We start from the raw sequence: 20,792 nt of genomic DNA, 5'->3' as shown, positions 1-20,792 counted from the left end.
TGGAGATGACCCCCATCTATAAGGATATACAGTACATACACACACAGCACAAGGACCTGTTCACACTACGAGACGTTTCTCGGGGCTGCAGTTCCTCTGAGCTCCACAAGATGGTGATCTCACTTATACCCAAACAGGAAGTCTCTATGGAAGACAGGAAATTATGTCAGGGATAGACAGGAAGTGATGTCAGGTTATAAATAAGAAGTTCCGGGTGAGAGGTGAGTCGGGAGGAAGTAGAGAGCAGACATCGTTGGAAGTTTCAGCAGAGGAGGTAATAAGATCTTATTTTCTATTTACACCCAGTAACCTCCCCCCCGTCATGTCCGTCCTCTTCCTCCATAGTCACTGTGACGTCTTTTATCTCCAGCAGATGATGATACTCACATATATAGTGTGGGAACCTAGATTACCCCTTCAGGGGCAGAACATTCCCCCACTTACAGGGCCGGAACATTCCCCTCATATTGGAGATGTGTCACCTTTCCCTCCTGTGATAAACTAGGAACGCAGAGAGGGGGGGCACACGAAATGCACCATGCAGCGTTTGTTGTAGGGTTGCCACATCATCCTTTTAATCCAGGACACATATGCATTACACAGGTTCTGAGGCTGATTTAATGCAGATAAGGCACCAAGTGAGTTTAATTAGCACCTTAATCAGCCACAGAACCCGTGTAATTAATGTGTGTCCTGGATTAAAGGGATGATGTGGCAACCCTAGTTTGTTGGGGGTACGGGAGAGATGGCAGTAGGACACAGAGAGACAGTCCACAGGGAAGGGATACGGCACAGCAAGGTGGGATGATCCTCAGGCTGGTAGTGGGCACAGTGAAAGTGAACAGTCCAGGGAGTGTAAATATGGCACAGCATAGGGGAGATGGTCCTCAGGGTAGTAGAATTGCAGACCAAGGGGAGAGACCAGGAGGGTTCTGGTACTCAGGTTGAGGACACCTGATGCCTCCCGGTTGGCTGGTTCCGGAGGACCTGTAGAGGCTGCTCCCTGGGCTGGGTTCAGAGAGCGAGAGAGGTGTGCTGGGCACCCTGGTCATGAATGGGGATCAGAGGGCCCCAGGCAGAGAGGCAGCTGGGTAATGGAAGGTAGAAGAAGTTCCTCAAGGCCTGACCTCAGTCTGGGGTCCTCACAGGCACTTGTAGCTTCCAGGGGGACTGGCAAAAGAATTCCACACCTTTTTCCTCAGCCCAGGAAGATGTACCTGAGCCGCGGCGTTACCCTGTGGCCCAACCAATCTGATGCTTGGATTCAGATTACCCAGGCAACAGGCTCCACCCCTTCCCCTGCACTGCCATAAAGGGAAATTGGCGGGGGGGGGGCAAGCTGCTTGTCTCCAGTGGGGCACAGCACGGGAAGAAGAGCACGCTGTGCCTACCGGACCCTGGAGGGGAAGGAAGTCTGTAACCGGTGAAATGGATATTCAGTAGATGGGCAACTCCTATCCTACCCTTTGTCCCGAAAATGCCTTACCGATCAAGGAAGTCTGATAACTCAAATGTAAGCAAAATTCTGATTATCCGAAATTCCCGGATCGTCTCAAGCTCCTCGTTTCGGATACTCAGGGCCACCTGGGAACCACTCCTGGCTGGCTCGCCAACTGATATAGATATTTTATAGATAGGCATCTCCTATCCTCATATTGATTAGTGGTTCCAAATTAATAATAACTACTGCAGTAGGGAACAGACACAAAAGATACGCTCAGCATCTTTCCAAATAACCGTTCTCCTTTATTATGACGCATTTGAAGGTTTTTATACACATGATTAGGTAGGCATCACATTAATATTACAATACTCTGCATGATTCTTCGTCCCTGTGGACTTTGGTGGTAACCCAGTTACCCTTTGTGGATCCCTGTCCACTTTAACCATTAATCTAGGGGCCTCAGTATAGGCGGAACCGCACCTTCGGTTCATATATAGCGCTCCTCTTGCGCTGGGCATTTTTTGAGGGTCTCTTACCCTTCATTCCCTTACTTCATTTAATGCCCATAAGGACTGGCCAGTCTTCTCTACGTGTGCCTACACCCTCTTGCCTCTAAACTACTTTATCTAGCAGATGTACTACATATACCTGTGAACAGCACTATTCTTCCCTTTCTCTATAACACTCCGATTGGACAGTAGACAGTGACAACATAACATATAACCACCAATCAATACAGTTCGATTAAGGGGAGTAAAATAGGTACCCTTTGTCCCGAAAATGCCTTACCGATCAAGGAAGTCTGATAACTCAAATGTAAGCAAAAGGCTTTCCTCAGCCGACTGATTAACAGAAATTCCCGGATCGTCTCAAGCTCCTCGTTTCGGATACTCGGGGTCACCTGGAAACCCCTCCTGGCTGGCTCGCCAACTGATATAGATATTTTATAGATAGGCAACTCCTATCCTCATATTGATTAGTAGTTCCAAATTAATAATAACTACTGCAGTAGGGAACAGACACAAAAGATACGCTCAGCATCTTTCCAAATAACCGTTCTCCTTTATTATGACGCATTTGAAGGTTTTTATACACATGATTACGTAGGCAACACATTAATATTACAATTGTACGTTTATGGTAACAAGGGGGCGTAACATAGGCAGGCTAATTCTAATCAGGACTGGAAAAAAGGCAAAACATGTACTGAAAACATTATTAGTGCCGTGTGCACAGTGAGGGCATTGTGCAATACATATAAAATAGAATACAATTATATACAGAGCCTACAAATTTCCATTACACCGGCAAGAGGAGATTGGCACACAGGGGATTTGATAGCCTGGCGCCTCTCATGCAGGAGGATTGGAGTGGCGGGAAGTGTGTGCGAGGGGGGTCAGGCATTGCCTGCATGTCTCCCTGTATGTGGTTTGGGGAGGTGGGGGGTGTGCAGAGAGGGAATGCCAGGTGCTGTGATACCTCCAATGTCCATTTCACCCCATCGGTATCGACTAATGGATCATATGACTTTTATTAGTGGTGGGGGGGCGGGCAGTTTATTTAGGGGTGGATTTATAATACTTACATTTGTATTTTATAAGCTTTATGTAGGAATAGTGACGGGGGGAAATAACAATGCCTGATGTCTGTGACGGTCCCACACAAGGGATGTGTCTGGATGGTGACTGTATCATTGTGTGTGTCAGGTTCCTATAAGGTGTCAGGATGTCACTGTCTATTTCTCCATGGAGGAGTGGGAGTATTTAGAAGGACACAAGGATCTCTACAAGGACGTCATGATGGACAATCAGCCGCCCCTCACATCACCGGGTAAGAGGAGACTTTATTGTAAAGGAGAGAGCAGTACGGAGGCTCCACCCATCCCCCATCATCTGATAAACACATAGAAACAATGTATTCAGTCAGTGTGTGTGTTTCCTACAGATGGATCCAGTAATGGGAACCCACCAGAGAGATGTCCCCGTCCTCTGTATTCCCGGGATTCCACACAGGAAGGTCACACCATCCCCCACCATCATCAGGTAGATGAGGAACAATCACTGATAGTATCATTAGGATCTGTACATTATCTGCATTGTTACCATTGATGTCATTTTTATTATATATTCAGAGTGGAAACCTGAGAGATCCTAAAGTTGAGGTTAAAGAAGAGATAAAAGAGGAGGATGATGATGATGGGGTGACGGAGGAAGAACACAAAGATCTGTACCAGGACACCATGGAGGAGTCATCCAGATACAGAAACCCACCAGAGAGATGTCCCCGTGGAAACCTCGGGGATGATAATATTAATGTTAAAGAAGAGTATAAAGAGGAGGATGAGGAGTATGGAGTGATGGAGGAGTTTTCAGAAGGACACAAGGATATGATGGAGCCACCAAATACCAGGAACCCACCAGAGAGATATCCCCGTCCTCTGTATTCCCGGGATTCCACACAGGAAGATCTCACCATCCCCCACTGTTACAAGGTTGGTGGGACGGAGCATCTAGAACATGAAAATGACTCATGGAGACCATGTGTGGACAATACAAGGTTATGATTTTCTATGTGATTTCACAATAATAAATCTTCTATCTTACAGATGATATTTTCTCTCTCATTTTCTTGGTTTAGAGTGGAGATCCAATGGATATAGAATTTGAGGTGAAATCAGAAGAAGAAGAGAGGTATGTGAGGGATGATCAGCAGTCTATGGAGGAGGATGGAATAACGGGGACATTTATAGAGGAGGACACTCCTACAGAGATCAGCACAGGTGGGTCATTAACACTAAATACATTCCTCCACCCATACTGCTCACTGATTGGTCCAGAGTAGGGCGGGGACTGGGGGGTATCAGCCTGTAATAAGGTTTGTGTCCTCCAGCGTTTTCCCAGTGGGAATCACTATAAGCTTTGCGCTGCTGTAGATCATCCATACTCCTGTACGCCAGTCACCCTATGAGCCCTGCACCTCAGTTCTGTAAGTGTCTGGGCTGCATGCACGGATAAGGGTCTGGTTTGGGTTTTGGGGGGGCCCTTTTTATTTTTATTTTGGCGTGGGGTTCCCCCTAATATCCATACCAGACCTAAAGGGCAGCTTTTTTTCCTATTGCCAGGAATTTAAATGTAATTTCATTCATTTTTATTCCTTTATAAATGTCAGTTTTGCTGCAGCAGGTTCTATACATGGTACAGATGCTCCACTTTACAGGCAGACTAAGGGGACCACCCAGGCATGATATTTTAAAGGAATTTTTTATTTTTATTGTTTAACTTTAAGCATCATTAAAATGACTGCTCCTGAAAAAACAATATTTAAAATATATATATATATTTTGCGCCCCATACATGTCCCCCAGGGCAGTGCCCGGACCTCCATATACTTTTTATGGTCAATAATGTGCATATAAGTCTTCAAAATGGGAAATTTAGATTTTTCAAATTCGGGTCCCATAGACTTTAGTAGAGTTGTAGTGCCGAACTGAGGGGTTTTCAGCCCATCTGTAATGAGTGATAGAGGGGGAGGGGACACTCGTCCTATAATCCCCTCATCACTGTCACTCCTATAGAAGACAGTTCTCGTTGTTTCCTCCCTCTCTGACTAAGGTCCATGAATAAAGAAATGATCTGGTAGGAGATCAGAGGACCCATTTTACTAGTTACCTTGAGGGGGGAATTGTAAGATCCTCAGAGACAAAGCTGCCTGATGTGGGCGGAGTCCTGGTTTAGGGGAACCAATCAGCTCATGTCTAGTAATAATAAGCCAAATGGTCCGGGGCTGAAGTGGTTAAACAATTCTACTTATAATTTGTCCTAAGTCACAACCTTTATATATTTACCTTATAACAGAATTATCATTAGGTCAGTAGATACTAAAATTGTAATCGTATCTGTGGCCTGGAATATAATATGTATAATTTGAATGACTTATAACCACATGTATTTTAAACACAATACAATACAAAATATCTTCTTTGTTTTGTGAAATGGGACATTATTGTTCAGGCAAATCTGTTTCAACACCAGGTTTGTATAATCTAAAAATGGTTGATCCATTGAAATCATATGTTTTCCAAGTTTTCAATGGATCCGCCATTTTTTTTTTGTCACTCCTATAGAAGACAGTTCTCGTTGTTTCCTCGCTCTCTGACTAAGGTCCATGAATAAAGAAATGATCTGGTAGGAGATCAGAGGACCCATTTACTAGTTACCTTGAGGGGGGAATTGTAAGATCCTCAGAGACAAAGCCGCCTGATGTGGGCGGAGTCCTGGTTTAGGGGAACCAATCAGCTCATGTCTAGTAATAATCTTTGTATTTCTATTTTAGTAGATGGACGGGAGATGAGGAAAACCTCAGAGGATTGTCTCACTTTGTCTCCAGACTGTAAAGTAGAAGATGAGGACATCACACAGTATAGTCCAGGAGAAAACCCGACTACCTCAAATGTCCATCCGGCACCACACAGTGTAGATGGACCATCGTATTCCTCTTATCCTGAGGAACCTCGGACTGTGCGGGACGGTGCCCGACCATCGTATTCCTCTTATCCCGAGGAACCTCAGACTGTGCGGGACGGTGCCGGACCATCGTATTCCTCTTATCCCGAGGAACCTCAGACTGTGCGGGACGGTGCCGGACCATCGTATTCCTCTTATCCTGAGGAACCTCAGACTGTGCGGGACGGTGCCGGACCATCGTATTCCTCTTATCCTGAGGAACCTCAGACTGTGCGGGACGGTGCCGGACCATCGTATTCCTCTTATCCCGAGGAACCTCAGACTGTGCGGGACGGTGCCGGACCATCGTATTCCTCTTATCCCGAGGAACCTCAGACTGTGCGGGACGGTGCCGGACCATCGTATTCCTCTTATCCCGAGGAACCTCAGACTGTGCGGGACGGTGCCGGACCATCGTATTCCTCTTATCCTGAGGAACCTCAGACTGTGCGGGACGGTGCCGGACCATCGTATTCCTCTTATCCTGAGGAACCTCAGACTGTGCGGGACGGTGCCGGACCATCGTATTCCTCTTATCCCGAGGAACCTCAGACTGTGCGGGACGGTGCCGGACCATCGTATTCCTCTTATCCTGAGGAACCTCAGACTGTGCGGGACGGTGCCGGACCATCGTATTCCTCTTATCCCGAGGAACCTCAGACTGTGCGGGACGGTGCCGGACCATCGTATTCCTCTTATCCCGAGGAACCTCAGACTGTGCGGGACGGTGCCGGACCATCGTATTCTTCTTATCCCGAGGAACCTCAGACTGTGCGGGACGGGGCCGGACCATCGTATTCCTCTTATCCTGAGAAACCTCAGACTGTGCGGGACGGGGCCGGACCATCGTATTCCTCTTATCCCGAGGAACCTCAGACTGTGTGGGACGGTGCCGGACCATCGTATTCTTCTTATCCCGAGGAACCTCAGACTGTGCGGGACGGTGCCGGACCATCGTATTCCTCTTATCCTGAGGAACCTCAGACTGTGCGGGACGGTGCCGCCCTTCCAACAGATCAGAGGTTTTCCTGTACCGAGTGCGGGAAGTGTTTCAGTTTCACATCCCATCTAATTGAGCATAAAAGATCTCACACAGAAGAGAAGCCGTATTCCTGTTCTGAGTGCGGGAAATGTTTTGGGTGGAAGTCGGCTCTTGTCAGACATCTAAAATTTCACACGGGGGAGAAGCTGCATTCTTGCTTGGAGTGCGGGAAATGTTTTCCAGGGAAATCAGAACTTGTCAGACATCAACGAACCCACACCGGGGAGAAGCCATATTCCTGTGCTGGGTGCGGGAAATGTTTTTCACAAAAATCGTATCTTTCTGAACATCAGCGATGCCTCTTGGATAACAAACCATGTTTCTGCCGTGAGTGCGGGAAATGTTATCAACAAAACTCGGAACTTGGCACGCATCAAAGTTCCCAAACAGAAGAGAATCCGTTTTCCTGCTCTGAGTGCGGGAAATGTTTTGGGTGGAAGTCAGGTCTTGTCAGGCATCTAAAATTTCACACGGGGGAGAAGCTGCATTCCTGTTCAGAGTGCAGGAAATCTTTTCCAGTGAAATCTGAACTTATCAGACATCTACGAACCCACACCGGAGAGAAGCCATATTTCTGTACTGAGTGCGGGAAAAGTTTTTCACAAAAATCATATCTTTCTGAACATCAGAAATGCCATTCGGACAAGAAGCCATATTCCTGCCCCGAGTGCGGGAAATGTTATCCACAAAAATCGGCCCTTGTTACCCATATAAGATCTCACACAGAACAGAAGCTGTATTCCTGCCCTGAGTGCGGGAAATGTTTTGGGTGGAAATCAGCTTATGTCCGGCATCTAAAATTTCACACGGGGGAGAAGCTGCATTCCTGCTCTCTGTGTGGGAAAAGTTTTCCAGGGAAATCAGAACTTGCCCGACACCTACGCATCCACTCCGAGGAGAAGCCGTATTCCTGTACTGAGTGCGGGAAAAGTTTTTCACAGAAATCATATCTTTCTGAACATCAGAGATGCCATTCGGAGAAGAAGCCATATTCCTGTGCCGAGTGCGGGAAGTGTTATCGTCGAAAATCGGAACTCGTCCCACATCAAAGATCTCATACGGGGGAGAACCTGCATTCCTGCCCTGAGTGCGGGAAATGTTTTGCATGGAAGTCAGCACTTGTCACACATCAAAAATCTCACACGGGGGAGAGGCCTTACTCCTGTCCCAAGTGCGGGAAATGTTATCCGCTGAAATCAACGCTTGTCAGACATCAAAAGTCTCACACATGAAGAAGCCGCATTCCTGATTTAAGTGCGGGAAGCTGTTTTTTTTTTAGAAGTAAATTAGGGATCTCACACTGGGGGAGGGGGAGCAGTATGCTGTGAAGTGTAGTACAATAAAGTATCAAATATAACTTTTTTTTTTAATTAAAATCTTAATGTTCTCTGCAAGTTGATTAATAAAATTTTCCTTTCCTGATTTCTTATTATTATGTTTCTTTTCTTTTATTCATTTTCTATTTAAGGATTAAATGACATCACTGAGGGGACACGCCCTTTTATAATCACCTGTCTGCTAAACACCTGTTTAAACCCTTCAATACCGGGCATTCCCCTCCCCCTTCCTGCCCCTCCAATACCGAGCAGCGAGAGGCAGCACAATTCTGGGTGGGAGCGAGAGGCAGCACGGTTCGGGGAGGGAGCGAGAGGCGGCTCGGTTCAGGGCGGGAGTGAGAGGCAGCGTGGTTTGGGGCGGGTGCGAGAGGCTGCGCGGTTCGCGGCGAGAGGCAGCACGGTTTGGGGCGGGACCGAGAGGCAGCACGGTTTGGGGCGGGACCGAGAGGCAGCACGGTTTGGGGCGGGACCGAGAGGCAGCACGGTTTGGGGCGGGACCGAGAGGCAGCACGGTTTGGGGCGGGACCGAGAGGCAGCACGGTTTGGGGCGGGAGCGAGAGGCAGCACGGTTCGGGGCGGGAGCGAGAGGCAGCACGGTTTGGGGCGGGACCGAGAGGCAGCACGGTTTGGGGCGGGACCGAGAGGCAGCACGGTTTGGGGCGGGAGCGAGAGGCAGCACGGTTTGGGGCGGGAGCGAGAGGCAGCACGGTTTGGGGCGGGAGCGAGAGGCAGCACGGTTCGGGGCGGGAGCGAGAGGCAGCACGGTTTGGGGCGGGACCGAGAGGCAGCACGGTTTGGGGCGGGACCGAGAGGCAGCACGGTTTGGGGCGGGACCGAGAGGCAGCACGGTTTGGGGGCGGGAGCGAGAGGCAGCACAGTTCTAGGCGGAAGGGTGGGAGTGAGGCAGCACAGTTCAGGGCGGAGGGTGAGAGCGAGAGGCAGCACGGTTCGGGGCGGGAGCGAGAGGCAGCACGGTTCGGGGCGGGAGCGAGAGGCAGCACGGTTCGGGCGGGAGCGAGAGGCAGCAAAGTTCGGGGCGGGAGCGAGAGGCAGCACAGTTCTAGGCGGAAGGGTGGGAGTGAGGCAGCACAGTTCAGGGCGGAGGGTGAGAGCGAGAGGCAGCACGGTTTGGGGCGGGAGCGAGAGGCAGCACGGTTCGGGTGGGAGCGAGAGGCAGCACGGTTCAGGGCGGGAGCGAGAGGCAGCACAGTTCTAGGCGGAAGGGTGGGAGTGAGGCAGCACAGTTCAGGGCGGAGGGTGAGAGCGAGAGGCAGCACGGTTCGGGGGCGGGAGCGAGAGGCAGCACGGTTCGGGTGGGAGCGAGAGGCAGCACGGTTCAGGGCGGGAGCGAGAGGCAGTACAGTTCTAGGCGGAAGGGTGGGAGTGAGGCAGCACAGTTCTGGGCAGAGGGTGAGAGCGAGAGGCAGCACAGTTCTGGGCAGAGGGTGAGAGCGGGAGGCAGCGCGGTTCGGGGTAGAGCGTGGGAGCGAGAGGCAACAAGGTTCTGGATGGAGGGTGGAAGCGGGAAGCAGCACAGTTCTAGACAGAAAGGTGTGGGCAAGAGGCAGCATGGTTTGGGATGGAGGGTGGGAGCGAGAGGCAGCACAGTTCTGGGTGGAGGGTGGGAGCAGGAAGCAGCACAGTTCTGGGCGGAGGGTGGGAGCGAGAGGCATGACAGTTCTGGGTGGAGGGTGGGAGCTGGAAGCAGCACAGTTCTGGGCGGAGGGTGGGAGTGAGAGGCATGACAGTTCTGGGTGGAGGGTGGGAGCGGGAAGCAGCACAGTTCTGGGTGGAGGGTGGGAGCAGGAAGCAGCACAGTTCTGGACAGAAAGGTGGGGGCAAAAGGCAGCATGGTTTGGGATGGAGGGTGGGAGTGAGAGGCAGCACAGTTCTGGGCGGAGGGTGGGAGCGAGAGGCAGCACAGTTCTGGGCGGAGGGTGGGAGTGAGGCAGCACAGTTCTGGGTGGAGGGTGGGAGTGAGGCAGCATAGTTCTGGGCGGAGGGTGGGAGCGAGAGGCAGCACAGTTCTGGGCGGAGGGTGGGAGCGAGAGGCAGCACAGTTCTGGGCGGAGGGTGGGAGTGAGGCAGCACAGTTCTAGGCGGAAGGGTGGGAGTGAGGCAGCACAGTTCAGGGCGGAGGGTGGGAGCGAGGCAGCACAGTTCAGGGCGGAGGGTGGGAGCGAGAGGCAGCACAGTTCTAGACAGAAAGGTGTGGGCAAGAGGCAGCATGGTTTGGGATGGAGGGTGGGAGCGAGAGGCAGCACAGTTCTGGGCGGAGGGTGGGAGCAGGAAGCAGCACAGTTCTGGGCGGAGGGTGGGAGCGAGAGGCATGACAGTTCTGGGTGGAGGGTGGGAGCGGGAAGCAGCACAGTTCTGGGTGGAGGGTGGGAGCAGGAAGCAGCACAGTTCTGGACAGAAAGGTGGGGGCAAGAGGCAGCATGGTTTGGGATGGAGGGTGGGAGCGAGAGGCAGCACAGTTCTGGGCGGAGGGTGGGAGCGAGAGGCAGCACAGTTCTGGGCGGAGGGTGGGAGTGAGGCAGCACAGTTCTGGGTGGAGGGTGGGAGTGAGGCAGCATAGTTCTGGGCGGAGGGTGGGAGCGAGAGGCAGCACAGTTCTAGGCGGAAGGGTGGGAGTGAGGCAGCACAGTTCAGGGCGGAGGGTGGGAGCGAGGCAGCACAGTTCAGGGCGGAGGGTGGGAGCGAGAGGCAGCACAGTTCAGGGCGGAGGGTGGGAGCGAGGCAGCACAGTTCAGGGCGGAGGGTGGGAGCGAGAGGCAGCACAGTTCTAGACAGAAAGGTGTGGGCAAGAGGCAGCATGGTTTGGGATGGAGGGTGGGAGCGAGAGGCAGCACAGTTCTGGGCGGAGGGTGGGAGCAGGAAGCAGCACAGTTCTGGGCGGAGGGTGGGAGCGAGAGGCATGACAGTTCTGGGTGGAGGGTGGGAGCGGGAAGCAGCACAGTTCTGGGTGGAGGGTGGGAGCAGGAAGCAGCACAGTTCTGGACAGAAAGGTGGGGGCAAGAGGCAGCATGGTTTGGGATGGAGGGTGGGAGCGAGAGGCAGCACAGTTCTGGGCGGAGGGTGGGAGCGAGAGGCAGCACAGTTCTGGGCGGAGGGTGGGAGTGAGGCAGCACAGTTCTGGGTGGAGGGTGGGAGTGAGGCAGCATAGTTCTGGGCGGAGGGTGGGAGCGAGAGGCAGCACAGTTCTAGGCGGAAGGGTGGGAGTGAGGCAGCACAGTTCAGGGCGGAGGGTGGGAGCGAGGCAGCACAGTTCAGGGCGGAGGGTGGGAGCGAGAGGCAGCACAGTTCTAGGCGGAAGGGTGGGAGTGAGGCAGCACAGTTCTGGGCGGAGGGTGAGAGCGGGAGGCAGCACGGTTCGGGGTAGAGCGTGGGAGCGAGAGGCAACAAGGTTCTGGATGGAGGGTGGAAGCGGGAAGCAGCACAATTCTGGACAGAAAGGTGGGGGCAAGAGGCAGCACAGTTCTGGGTGGAGGGTGGGAGCGGGAAGCAGCACAGTTCTGGGTGGAGGGTGGGAGCGAGAGGCAGCACAGTTGTGGGCAGAAGGGTGGGAGTGAGGCAGCGCAGTTCTGGGCGGAGGGTGAGAGCGGAGTCCGCGCAGTTCTGGGCGGAGGGTGAGAGCGGAGGCAGCATAGTTCAGGACGGAGGGTGGGAGCGAGAGGCAGCACGGTTGGGGCGAATGGTGGGAGCGAGATGCAGCACTGTTCGGGGTGTCGGGTGGGAGCGAGAGGCAGAACGGTTATGGGTGGAGGGTGGGAGTGAGGCAGCACAGTTCTGGGCGGAGGGTGGGAGTGAGGCAGCGCAGTTCTGGGCGGAGGGTGAGAGAGGGAGGCAGCATGGTTCAGGACGGAGGGTGGAAGCGAGAGGCAGCACGGTTTGGGGTGGAGGGTGGGAGCGAGATGCAGCACGGTTGGGGCGAATGGTGGGAGTGAGATGCAGCACTGTTTGGGCGGAGCTTGGGAGCGGGAGGGTTCTGGATGGAGGGTGGAAGCGAGAAGCAGCACAGTTATAGGCAGAGGATGGGAGCGGGAAGCAGCACAGTTCTGGACGGAGCATGGGAGCGGGAGGCATCCTCTGGGACTGTGACATCATAATGGCCAGGGACATCACCCGTTGACCCCGCCCATTGACCCTATATAAGTCGCCGCGCGACACGTCCCTGTCATTATGGCCAGAGACAGCGTCGAGTCAAGATCTCAAGGAAGAAGAGAAGGCGGCGACAGCAGCAACAGAAGACCGGGGCACCGCCAGTAAAAGAGCTGGAAGAAGGAGCGGAGGCCCGGCAAGAAGAACCGAAGAGGGGGACAAGACCCCTGAAGTCGGAATAAGACCCCCGGGCGACAAAGAAGAAAGCCGGGCTCCTCCGCTAGTAAAAGAGCAGAAGATAGCGGAGGAGTCCGGCGAGAAGACCCCCCAAGACGGAAGAAGACCCCCGGAGCTGCGCAATAAATTATTTTAAACCCTTGTGTTGTGTTTTTTTTTTTACATTTTTTTCACAGGTGAATGGGTAGGGGTACATTGTACCCCATACTCATTTACATAGGGTGTGGGGCCAGTATCTGGGGGCCCCCTTATTAATGCCGGCTCCCGGATTCCGATAAGCCCCCCGCCCGCAGACCCCGACCAACAACGGCCAGGGTTGTCGGGAAGAGGCCCTTGTCCTCATCAAAATGGGGACAATGTGCTTTGGGGTGGGGGGGCCGTGCGGCCCCCCTTCCCCAAAGCACCCCCCATGTTGAGGGCACGTGGCCTGGTAAGGCTCAGGAGAGAGGGGGGCGCTCGCTCGTCCCCCCCCCCCTTTCCTGACCGGCCGGGCTGCGTGCTCGGATAAGGGTCTGATATGGACTCTGGGGGGGACCCCCACGCCGTTTTTTCAGCCTAGGGATTCCCCTTTAAGTCCATACCAGGTGACGCGGCCAGCGACGTGCCAAGCTCGCCGACAAAGGTGGCGACATTGACCTCCCTCGCTAGTCCTGGCTACCTGAAGCCGCGTTCAAATTGAACAAACTTTTCTCTGTGTGCGGGAAAGTCCGTTCATTTCAACAGTCCGGCGGACTAGCACACAGACGGCCGGATTGTCTGCTGGACTCGCAGTCCGGCGGACAATTTTTGAGTCAAAACTACTTTCTAAGTCCGCCGGAGCCCACACATGGGCGGATTGTCCGCCGGACTCTGGTCCCCTGGACCAAGTCCGCAGGATAGTTTGATCGTGTGTACGCGGCATAAGAGACAATTTTTTTATACATAGACCCCTAAGTGCTTATATGCTAATGTTCGGTTCACTTGATTGTGCAGAAAGATGTTATTGGAACAATTTCTTGTTCTCTGTATCCTTGGAATGTCGTATTGTGGAGCATCGAGACCGTTGGTCACCTTGTTCTACAATGAGGTATATGGAAATCTGGAGGTGGGTCAAGTTGATAAGGTGTTCCAGGATAACAGAAATGAATGTCTCCTGTGATTGATGATGTTCTCCATGTTTGGGACCATCCTACATGGTAACTGTTCAGGCCTAGAACTTAAAAGCCTCCCGTTTGAGTAAGACCCATGCTCCACCTGCCATGGCCAAAGATCTCCATATGTATTAATCTCTCTACTCTCTAGTCTTTACTTTTACTTCTTCACTTCTAGATAAACGCTCCAAACCTTCACCATGAGCGGAGGTTGTGGACTTCCTTGTCAATCGCTTCTCGGCCTTTTGGCTAAGATCAAGTGTAGTATCTGTTCTTATCAGTTGCCAAAGGAGGCGCTGGTCCATCCCTATTTGAGAGGGTTTGGGCGGCGCTCTCCGATGGTGTAATTTGCATCCCAAAGGATGGTTTCGGTAGGGGCCACGTCGTGCCGCCCGACAGTAAACTGGGGGCCGATGCATGGTCGAGTCTGAGCCATCTGGAAGGATGCTCCTGGTGAGGATGGGTGCTGCCTGGTCGGATCCAGAGGGTCGGGTACCTGGCCTCTGGTCTGGATTGGGGTAGGTCTAGCCCCGGGCAGTTTTTCGGAAAGGAAAACCAGCTGCTCCCTTGGTGGGGGGGAGGAACGGTTAGTACATCCGAATATAATTAGGAAGGAGTGATGGGAGCGACGGTGGAGCCTGATGGCAAAGGGCTCTCACCAAGCTTCCTGATCTTCATGCCTTCCTGTCCGGGGTGGGGGCTGCTGTGGTTTGGACCGGGGGTTGGGGGCGGTCTTGAAAGCCTATGGAGTATGTGCCCCTGGAGTGGCAGTCCGGGGGTGCCTAAGAATCACTGTGAGTGAGGGTCACTTTGATTTTGGGCACCAAGGTCACTGCACCATGACACGCTTTTTTAGCACCTGCCTCTTGGGCCGGGCCTTTTGGCTGGGACCAGAGGAATTTTTTATTCCCGGCCGGAGGGCCTGGTCGTTGTTTTTCACAACGACCACCTTTTCACTCTCCTCTCCACTATCCCTTCCCCACTTTTTATTTATTTTCAGTGTGTCTTGTCACGTCTTGTTTTGTCATTTTGCACGATTGCTGTGATGAGTAGGGTCACAGGTTCTAGGGCCTGTCCTGAAAGTCTGGTGTGGGGGTGGACATGGCCTTCTGGCTTAGTTCACCCTCTGCCTTAGGGTCGGGGTCTTCCTTCGGGGGAGCCTCACCTAGTATTTGGGTGGGTCTGCCTCGGCAGACCTTCCGAAGAACGGGGTCTGACTGGTTTCGGCCAGGAAGACCAAGTTTTAAGTGTCCTTGTCCCTGTCAGGAGCCTAACGCCCCGGGGGATTCAGGACAAGGTCCTCTGATTTTAGAGGACTTGTGTACCCATTGCACTTTTTTGTGTCACTCTTTATGTGTGTGCACATTTTTTATGCACCGGGTGAAGTTTTTTGGAGTGTGTTTTGCACGCCACTGGCTTTCAAAAAAAAAAAAACTTCCTTGTCAATATATATCCTTATTGTTGGCTCGCTCAAAGTCGCTGTAGAAATTCTAACTATAGAAGCAGAGTAGAGTGATGGCAGAAGAAGACCAAGTAGTCAATCAAGTCTTCCCTTGTAATTAGTTGTGATGGACTTCAAAAGCCCGGAAGGTGGTCCGTTGGGTCAGGTTCATAAAGGGGAAATTATTTTTGTTCTCCAGATCCTTGGGGTCGCCCGGGGGTCTTCTTCTGACTTCGGGGGTCTTGTCCCCCTCTTTGGTTCTTCTTGCCGGGCCTCCGCTTTCTTCCTTTAGCTCTTTTACTAGCGGTGGCCCGGTCTTCTGTCGCCGCCTCTTCTTCTTTATTGTGGAGCATTGAGACAGTTGGTCTCCTTGTTCTACATTCCCTAGTTGGGAATCTGGAGGTGGGTCGTGCTGATAAGGTTTTCCAGGATAACAGAAATGAATGTCTCTTGTGATCAGTGATGCACTGCTTGTGCAAATTCCTAAGTAACTGATTTAGTATGTAAAATGTCTGGGATGATCCCACATAACATCTGTCCAGAACTGGAGATTAAAAGCCTCCCGTTTGATCAAGATCTCAGATCTCATGCCGAAGACTCTCTTGTAAGTCAATCTCTCTCCTTTTTAATCTTTACTTTTACTTGTCGCTCTTCCCTTCTAAATAAACTTTCACCACGAGCAGAGGTTGTAGACTTCCTGTCATGTATCTGGTTGGAGGACAAAGTGACGAGAGGGCTTCCCTCTTTGGCTATGGTTCAAGCGCCCCTAGAGGTGATAATTGGGAATGCAAGGCTGAAAGAAGCATTGGCACCGACAGACTGGTTCACTGGTGGCTGCTCCAGGAAGTGCCCGATTGGGGGACGAGGACGTCAGCAGGAACACAAGGCACATTTATGGTAGAGCAGGTCAAGTCTAGCAGTAGGCAGTGTGCTGTAGAATATGGTGCAGGGTCTGGCCAGTAGGGAGGAACTGGAATGGTGAGGTTGAGGTCAGGATCCAGGGCAAAGTCATACACGGGTGGTCAGCAAGAGAAGAGATAATTGCATTAGCCAGGAGCTAAAGGTCATACATGGTGATCAGGAGGATGGAGACAACAGAGTAGTCAGGAGTCAGGCTAGGGTCATGCATGGTTCATCAGGAGAAGCAGAGACCTTAGATGAGCCGAGGTCACAACCAGGACAATTAGAAGATAATCCAGCCATCTTTTGTCACTGCTTCTTTCCTTAAATCGGGTGTTTGGTGTCCGTTCTCAATCAGCAGGTTCTCACATTGTTGTCCCACAAGCTGAAAAATCTCTGTTCAGGGTGAGTTATCATCACACTAAGCATCATCTTCCTCTGTTCTATAAGGCAAGAATTAAAAACAAGAGCTGGGCGGGACTTTATATGAAGTACGGGGTTAAAAAGAGACAAAATGGCTATTGAAAGAATTTATTAGTTTTTTTTTTATCTAGCAAAGCATGATCACATGTATTTAGAGAGGTGCGCAGACAAACATATCATTAATATCAACATTTTACTTTATACAATCACGATGACCGATACAGAATAGGTTATAAAAGCGCACCTCAATTATATACATAAAACAACCAATGGTAATGATAGAATGGACAACTGATAAAGTATGGCAGCTACATGAATCTATGACCTCATGTTTGTTGCAATGAATTAAATAAAAAGAACATGATTAATACAATATTACAAAAATCAATGCTGTTGGAATTGGGGTACCAAAATACACGGCAACTAGTAGCTCTACGCGTTTCGCGGCTTACTGCCGCTCATCCGGAGCAAGCTCGTGATTGGTCTGAAAATACAGAGTAGTAGTAAATTAATATTTGCAATGATGGAACAAGGGGAGGTTAAAAAAAAAACCCACCTAATGGTCACTTACACACAGCCATGCAGCCGTAGGCGTGGTATCGGACGCCACCAGGCACCCAAAGCGACGGCACGGGAGCTGAGGAGGCCCATCCAGCGGCAGTAGGGCCCACAGAGTGCACACACAGGCAACCACCGGGACAAAAAGGGCATTTGTCAAATGGAAACAAAATCAGCTTGTAAGTGTAAGCCTAATGGGTGAAAAAAAATACATAATAAGAACTACAGGTATAGTGTGAAATGTATGAGTGCAGGTGAAGGAAGAAAATGAAAAGAAGGTGTGCAGTAAAGAAAAGTGTTAAGTGTGTGTGGAAATGAGTAAAATTAGCAGAGGGGGGGGGGAGGGATGGCCAATATATACCATCCCCCAACCTAACTCCCAAGTGACAAAGTGACAATAAAAAGGAAGTGAAAAGAAAAAAGGGAGCTAGGAGAATAGGTGCAAGGATACCTTGTGTATGGAGAGAACACGGAATTATGAGATCGCAATGTATGATAAGTGGTTGGCCCTGGTTGTTCCCGGTCCCGCCTGCTGCCGCCAACCATGGACACCACTACGCCGCCGTCAGAACGCCTCCAACGTCACACGCACGAAGCACCATGAGGAGGAGGGGAGAACGCCGGCTCAGGGCGGTGATATATCCCGGGGGCCGGCGTTCTCCCCTCCTCCTCATGGTGCTTAGTACGTGTGACGTTGGAGGCATTCTGACGGCGGCGTAGAGGGTGGAACTCAAACTCGCCGGAAAGGCGGGGGGGCCCATCAAAGGGACGCCGCACATCCGGCGGTAAAAGTGTGACGCCGATACGCAGTGGGTGAACGTGCCCCGCCCCCCAACCAAAATAATGGATGAGGAGGGCGGGGGGGAGCGTCCCTCCAGTGTGCATCGCAGCTCCCGACAGTGGCAAAAGGGGATGCGACGGGGCAAACAACACCAACGCCACCTGACTGCACAGGTGTATCAAGGACTGAGCAATGCACGAAAAATATATAATAGAACCGAAAAATGTAGAAGTTAGAAAAAAAACAATAAAAACTGCTGTAACTAAATAAAAATGATGAATAATGAGGTACTTAAAGCAATTTTGTCCAAAAACAAAAAACAAGATTAATGGACTATAGATAACACCCGTCTTCCATCCCTTATATCAATAATAAAATAATGGGGAAAGGGGATCAGCAGGATGGAGACAAAGGAGTAGTCAGGAGTCAGGCTAGGGTCATGCACGGTTCATCAGGAGAAGCAGAGACCTTAGATGAGCCGAGGTCACAACCAGGAGTCAAGCAGATGGGAAGTCCAGAGGTAACATGGACAATTAGAAGGTGGTCCAGCCATCTTTTGTCACTGCTTCTTTCCTTAAATCGGGTGTTCTCAATCAGCAGGTTCTCACCTTGTTGTCCCACAAGCTGAAAAATCTCTGTTCAGGGTGAGTTATCATCACACTAAGCATCATCTTCCTCTGTTCTATCTTCTCAACCTCGGACACCGTCCCCCCTGCTGATGGTCAGGACAAGGTGAAGGGATTACCTGAGGATGGCTGTGTCCTATAATTGCTTGTACAGCCCACACTCCATCTTTGTTATGCCCTTTTTATTAAATACATTCCTTTGATGCCTAACAACCCAATGAAGTTTTTAGCGCTGCTTTTCATTTTATAGTTTTTCTTTTTCACTTTCTCCGTAAAAATTTTTATTTTTATCAAAAGAGAACATAACAATTAAGATTGTTGCAAATGGTACATATCATTGTAATGAAAAAAAAAAACATTGTAAAGGCATATAAAATAGGCTTCGTTCAAATCTTGATGGCCCAATCCAGCCTACCCCGAATGGGTTCACGCTGTAGGTCTGGGAGGTCACCACATTGAGCCGCTAGTCAGCCTGTACGACTAGAAGTAAGGGAATAACATTGGGAAGGGGGATAGTGGTCCACATCTTAATAGCATCAAGACTTACAATAAGCCAACCTCTGGAAATCTACAGAAGCACCCGACCCACCTACTGTTATAACCAGACTGAATTCCCAGGCACAATTTGAATTAATGCTTGCTTACAAAAATCATTCCATTATCACATTTAATAAAAAATGGAAGACTTGGATATCCCACCCCGGAACCTCCAATTATTTCAAAGAATGCAAATTCTAACTTACCCCACAGCCTGAAATAATCTGTTCAATTAACTAAGTAATAGGCGGATGTAGAACACTGTCTATGTTATCCTCTAATCTCTGAATTTCCTATATTGTTACCCTCCCCATTTTATCGTTTTTCTGTCAGTGTGCTGACACTTACGAGACGTTTCTCTGGGGCTGCAGTTCCTCTGAGCTCCACAAGGTGGGGATCTCACTTCTACCCAGACAGGAAGTCTCTATGGAAGACAGGAAGTCTCTATGGAAGATAGGAAGTGATGTCAGCTATAGACAGGAAGTTCCGGGTGAGAGGTGAGTCGGGAGGAAGTAGAGAGGAGACATTGTTGGAAGTGGAAGTGGAGGAGGTAATAAGATATTATTTTCTATTTACACCCAGTAACCCTCCCCCCCCGTCATGTTCCGTCCTCTTCCTCCATAGTCACTGTGACGTCTTTTATCTCCAGCAGATGATGATACACACATATATAGTGTGGAAACCTAGATTACCCCCTCCAGGGGCAGAACATTCCCCCACTTACGGGGCCGGAACCTTCTCTTCATATTGGAGATTTGTCACCTTTCCCACCAATCGCCTTCTCACCTCATCCGTCTAGACCAGTGATGGAGAACCTCGGCACTCAAGATGTTGTGGAACTACATTTCCCATGATTCTCATGCACTCTGCAGTGTAATTGAGCATCATGGGAAATGTAGTTCCACAACATCTGGAGTGCCGAGGTTCCCCATCACTGGTCTATACTAACCGATTATATGAATTTTTTTTTATTATTATTGAAAAGCCCGTGGCGTGCAAAACACACCCAAAAACGTCCACAAGGTGCCAAAAAAAAAGTGCACACACATAAAGAGTGTATCACAAAAACGTGCAACAGGTGTACCACTGTCCTCCACGAGGAAGGACCTTACCCTGATCCCCCGGGGCGTTAGGCTCCAGACGGGGACTGGGGTACCATACAAGGTCCATCTGGCCGAAACCAGATGACGGCCTTTCTCTGGAAGGTCTGCCGAACCAGACCCACCCAAGTTCTCGATTGGGGCTCCCCCGAAGGGAGACCCCCCCTGAGAGAGAGGGCGAACCAAGCCAGAAGGCCTATGTCCACCCCCTCACAAGACTTTCAGGGTTGGGCCGAGGACCGACACCCTACTCATCACACGTGCACAGTGAGAAAACAAAGGCGTGACACACACAAAATAAATAAAGTGGGGAAGGGATAGTGGAGAGGAGACTGTAAAAGGAGGCCATTGTGTAACACAATGACCAGGCCCTCCGGCCAGGAATCAAAAATTCCTCTGGTCCCAGCCAAAAGGCCCGGCCCTAGAGGCAGATCGCTTCTCCGCCTTTTGGCTAAGATCAAGTGTAGTATCTGCTCTTATCAGTTGCCAGGAGGTGGCGCTTGCTTCCGTCCCTGTTCTACGGCGAGGTGGAGCAGGGGTGGCGGTTGCTATGCAAAACCTGCTGATGTAAAGGTGACCTGGAGCAGTTCGTAGCCAAAAGGGAAGCCTTCTGATGAGGATGGAGAACCACTG

The 20,792-nt window shown here is 50.9% G+C and overlaps 2 protein-coding genes and 2 pseudogenes across 2 annotated transcripts; all 4 read left to right on the top strand.

Annotated features, from left to right (window-relative positions):
* The first annotated feature begins 233 nt into the window (after positions 1–233).
* On the top strand, positions 234–4,477 carry LOC143955980 (uncharacterized). Its single transcript, XM_077466106.1, has 4 exons — positions 234–274; positions 3,151–3,486; positions 3,576–3,935; positions 4,082–4,477. The coding sequence occupies exons 3-4, from the start codon at positions 3,684–3,686 to the stop codon at positions 4,283–4,285; spliced, it is 456 nt and encodes a 151-aa protein (XP_077322232.1). The 5' UTR covers positions 234–274; positions 3,151–3,486; positions 3,576–3,683; the 3' UTR covers positions 4,286–4,477.
* A 1,016-nt stretch (positions 4,478–5,493) lies between these two features.
* Positions 5,494–8,410, top strand: LOC143955582 (uncharacterized). Its single transcript, XM_077465664.1, has one exon. The coding sequence runs from the start codon at positions 5,704–5,706 to the stop codon at positions 8,218–8,220; it is 2,517 nt and encodes an 838-aa protein (XP_077321790.1). The 5' UTR covers positions 5,494–5,703; the 3' UTR covers positions 8,221–8,410.
* A 5,612-nt stretch (positions 8,411–14,022) lies between these two features.
* On the top strand, positions 14,023–14,130 carry LOC143956426 (U2 spliceosomal RNA; annotated as a pseudogene).
* Positions 14,131–20,590: 6,460 nt separating this feature from the next.
* LOC143956425 (U2 spliceosomal RNA) lies at positions 20,591–20,770 on the top strand (annotated as a pseudogene).
* The last annotated feature ends 22 nt before the right edge of the window (positions 20,771–20,792 follow it).

Source organism: Lithobates pipiens, unplaced genomic scaffold (genome assembly GCF_037356315.1).
Source record: "Lithobates pipiens isolate NorthernLeopardFrog02 unplaced genomic scaffold, aLitPip1_a1.2 Scaffold_35, whole genome shotgun sequence".
NCBI lineage: Eukaryota > Metazoa > Chordata > Amphibia > Anura > Ranidae > Lithobates > Lithobates pipiens.
The sequence above is the reverse complement of the archived record's forward strand: the minus strand, read 5'-3'. Positions and strand labels throughout refer to the sequence as shown.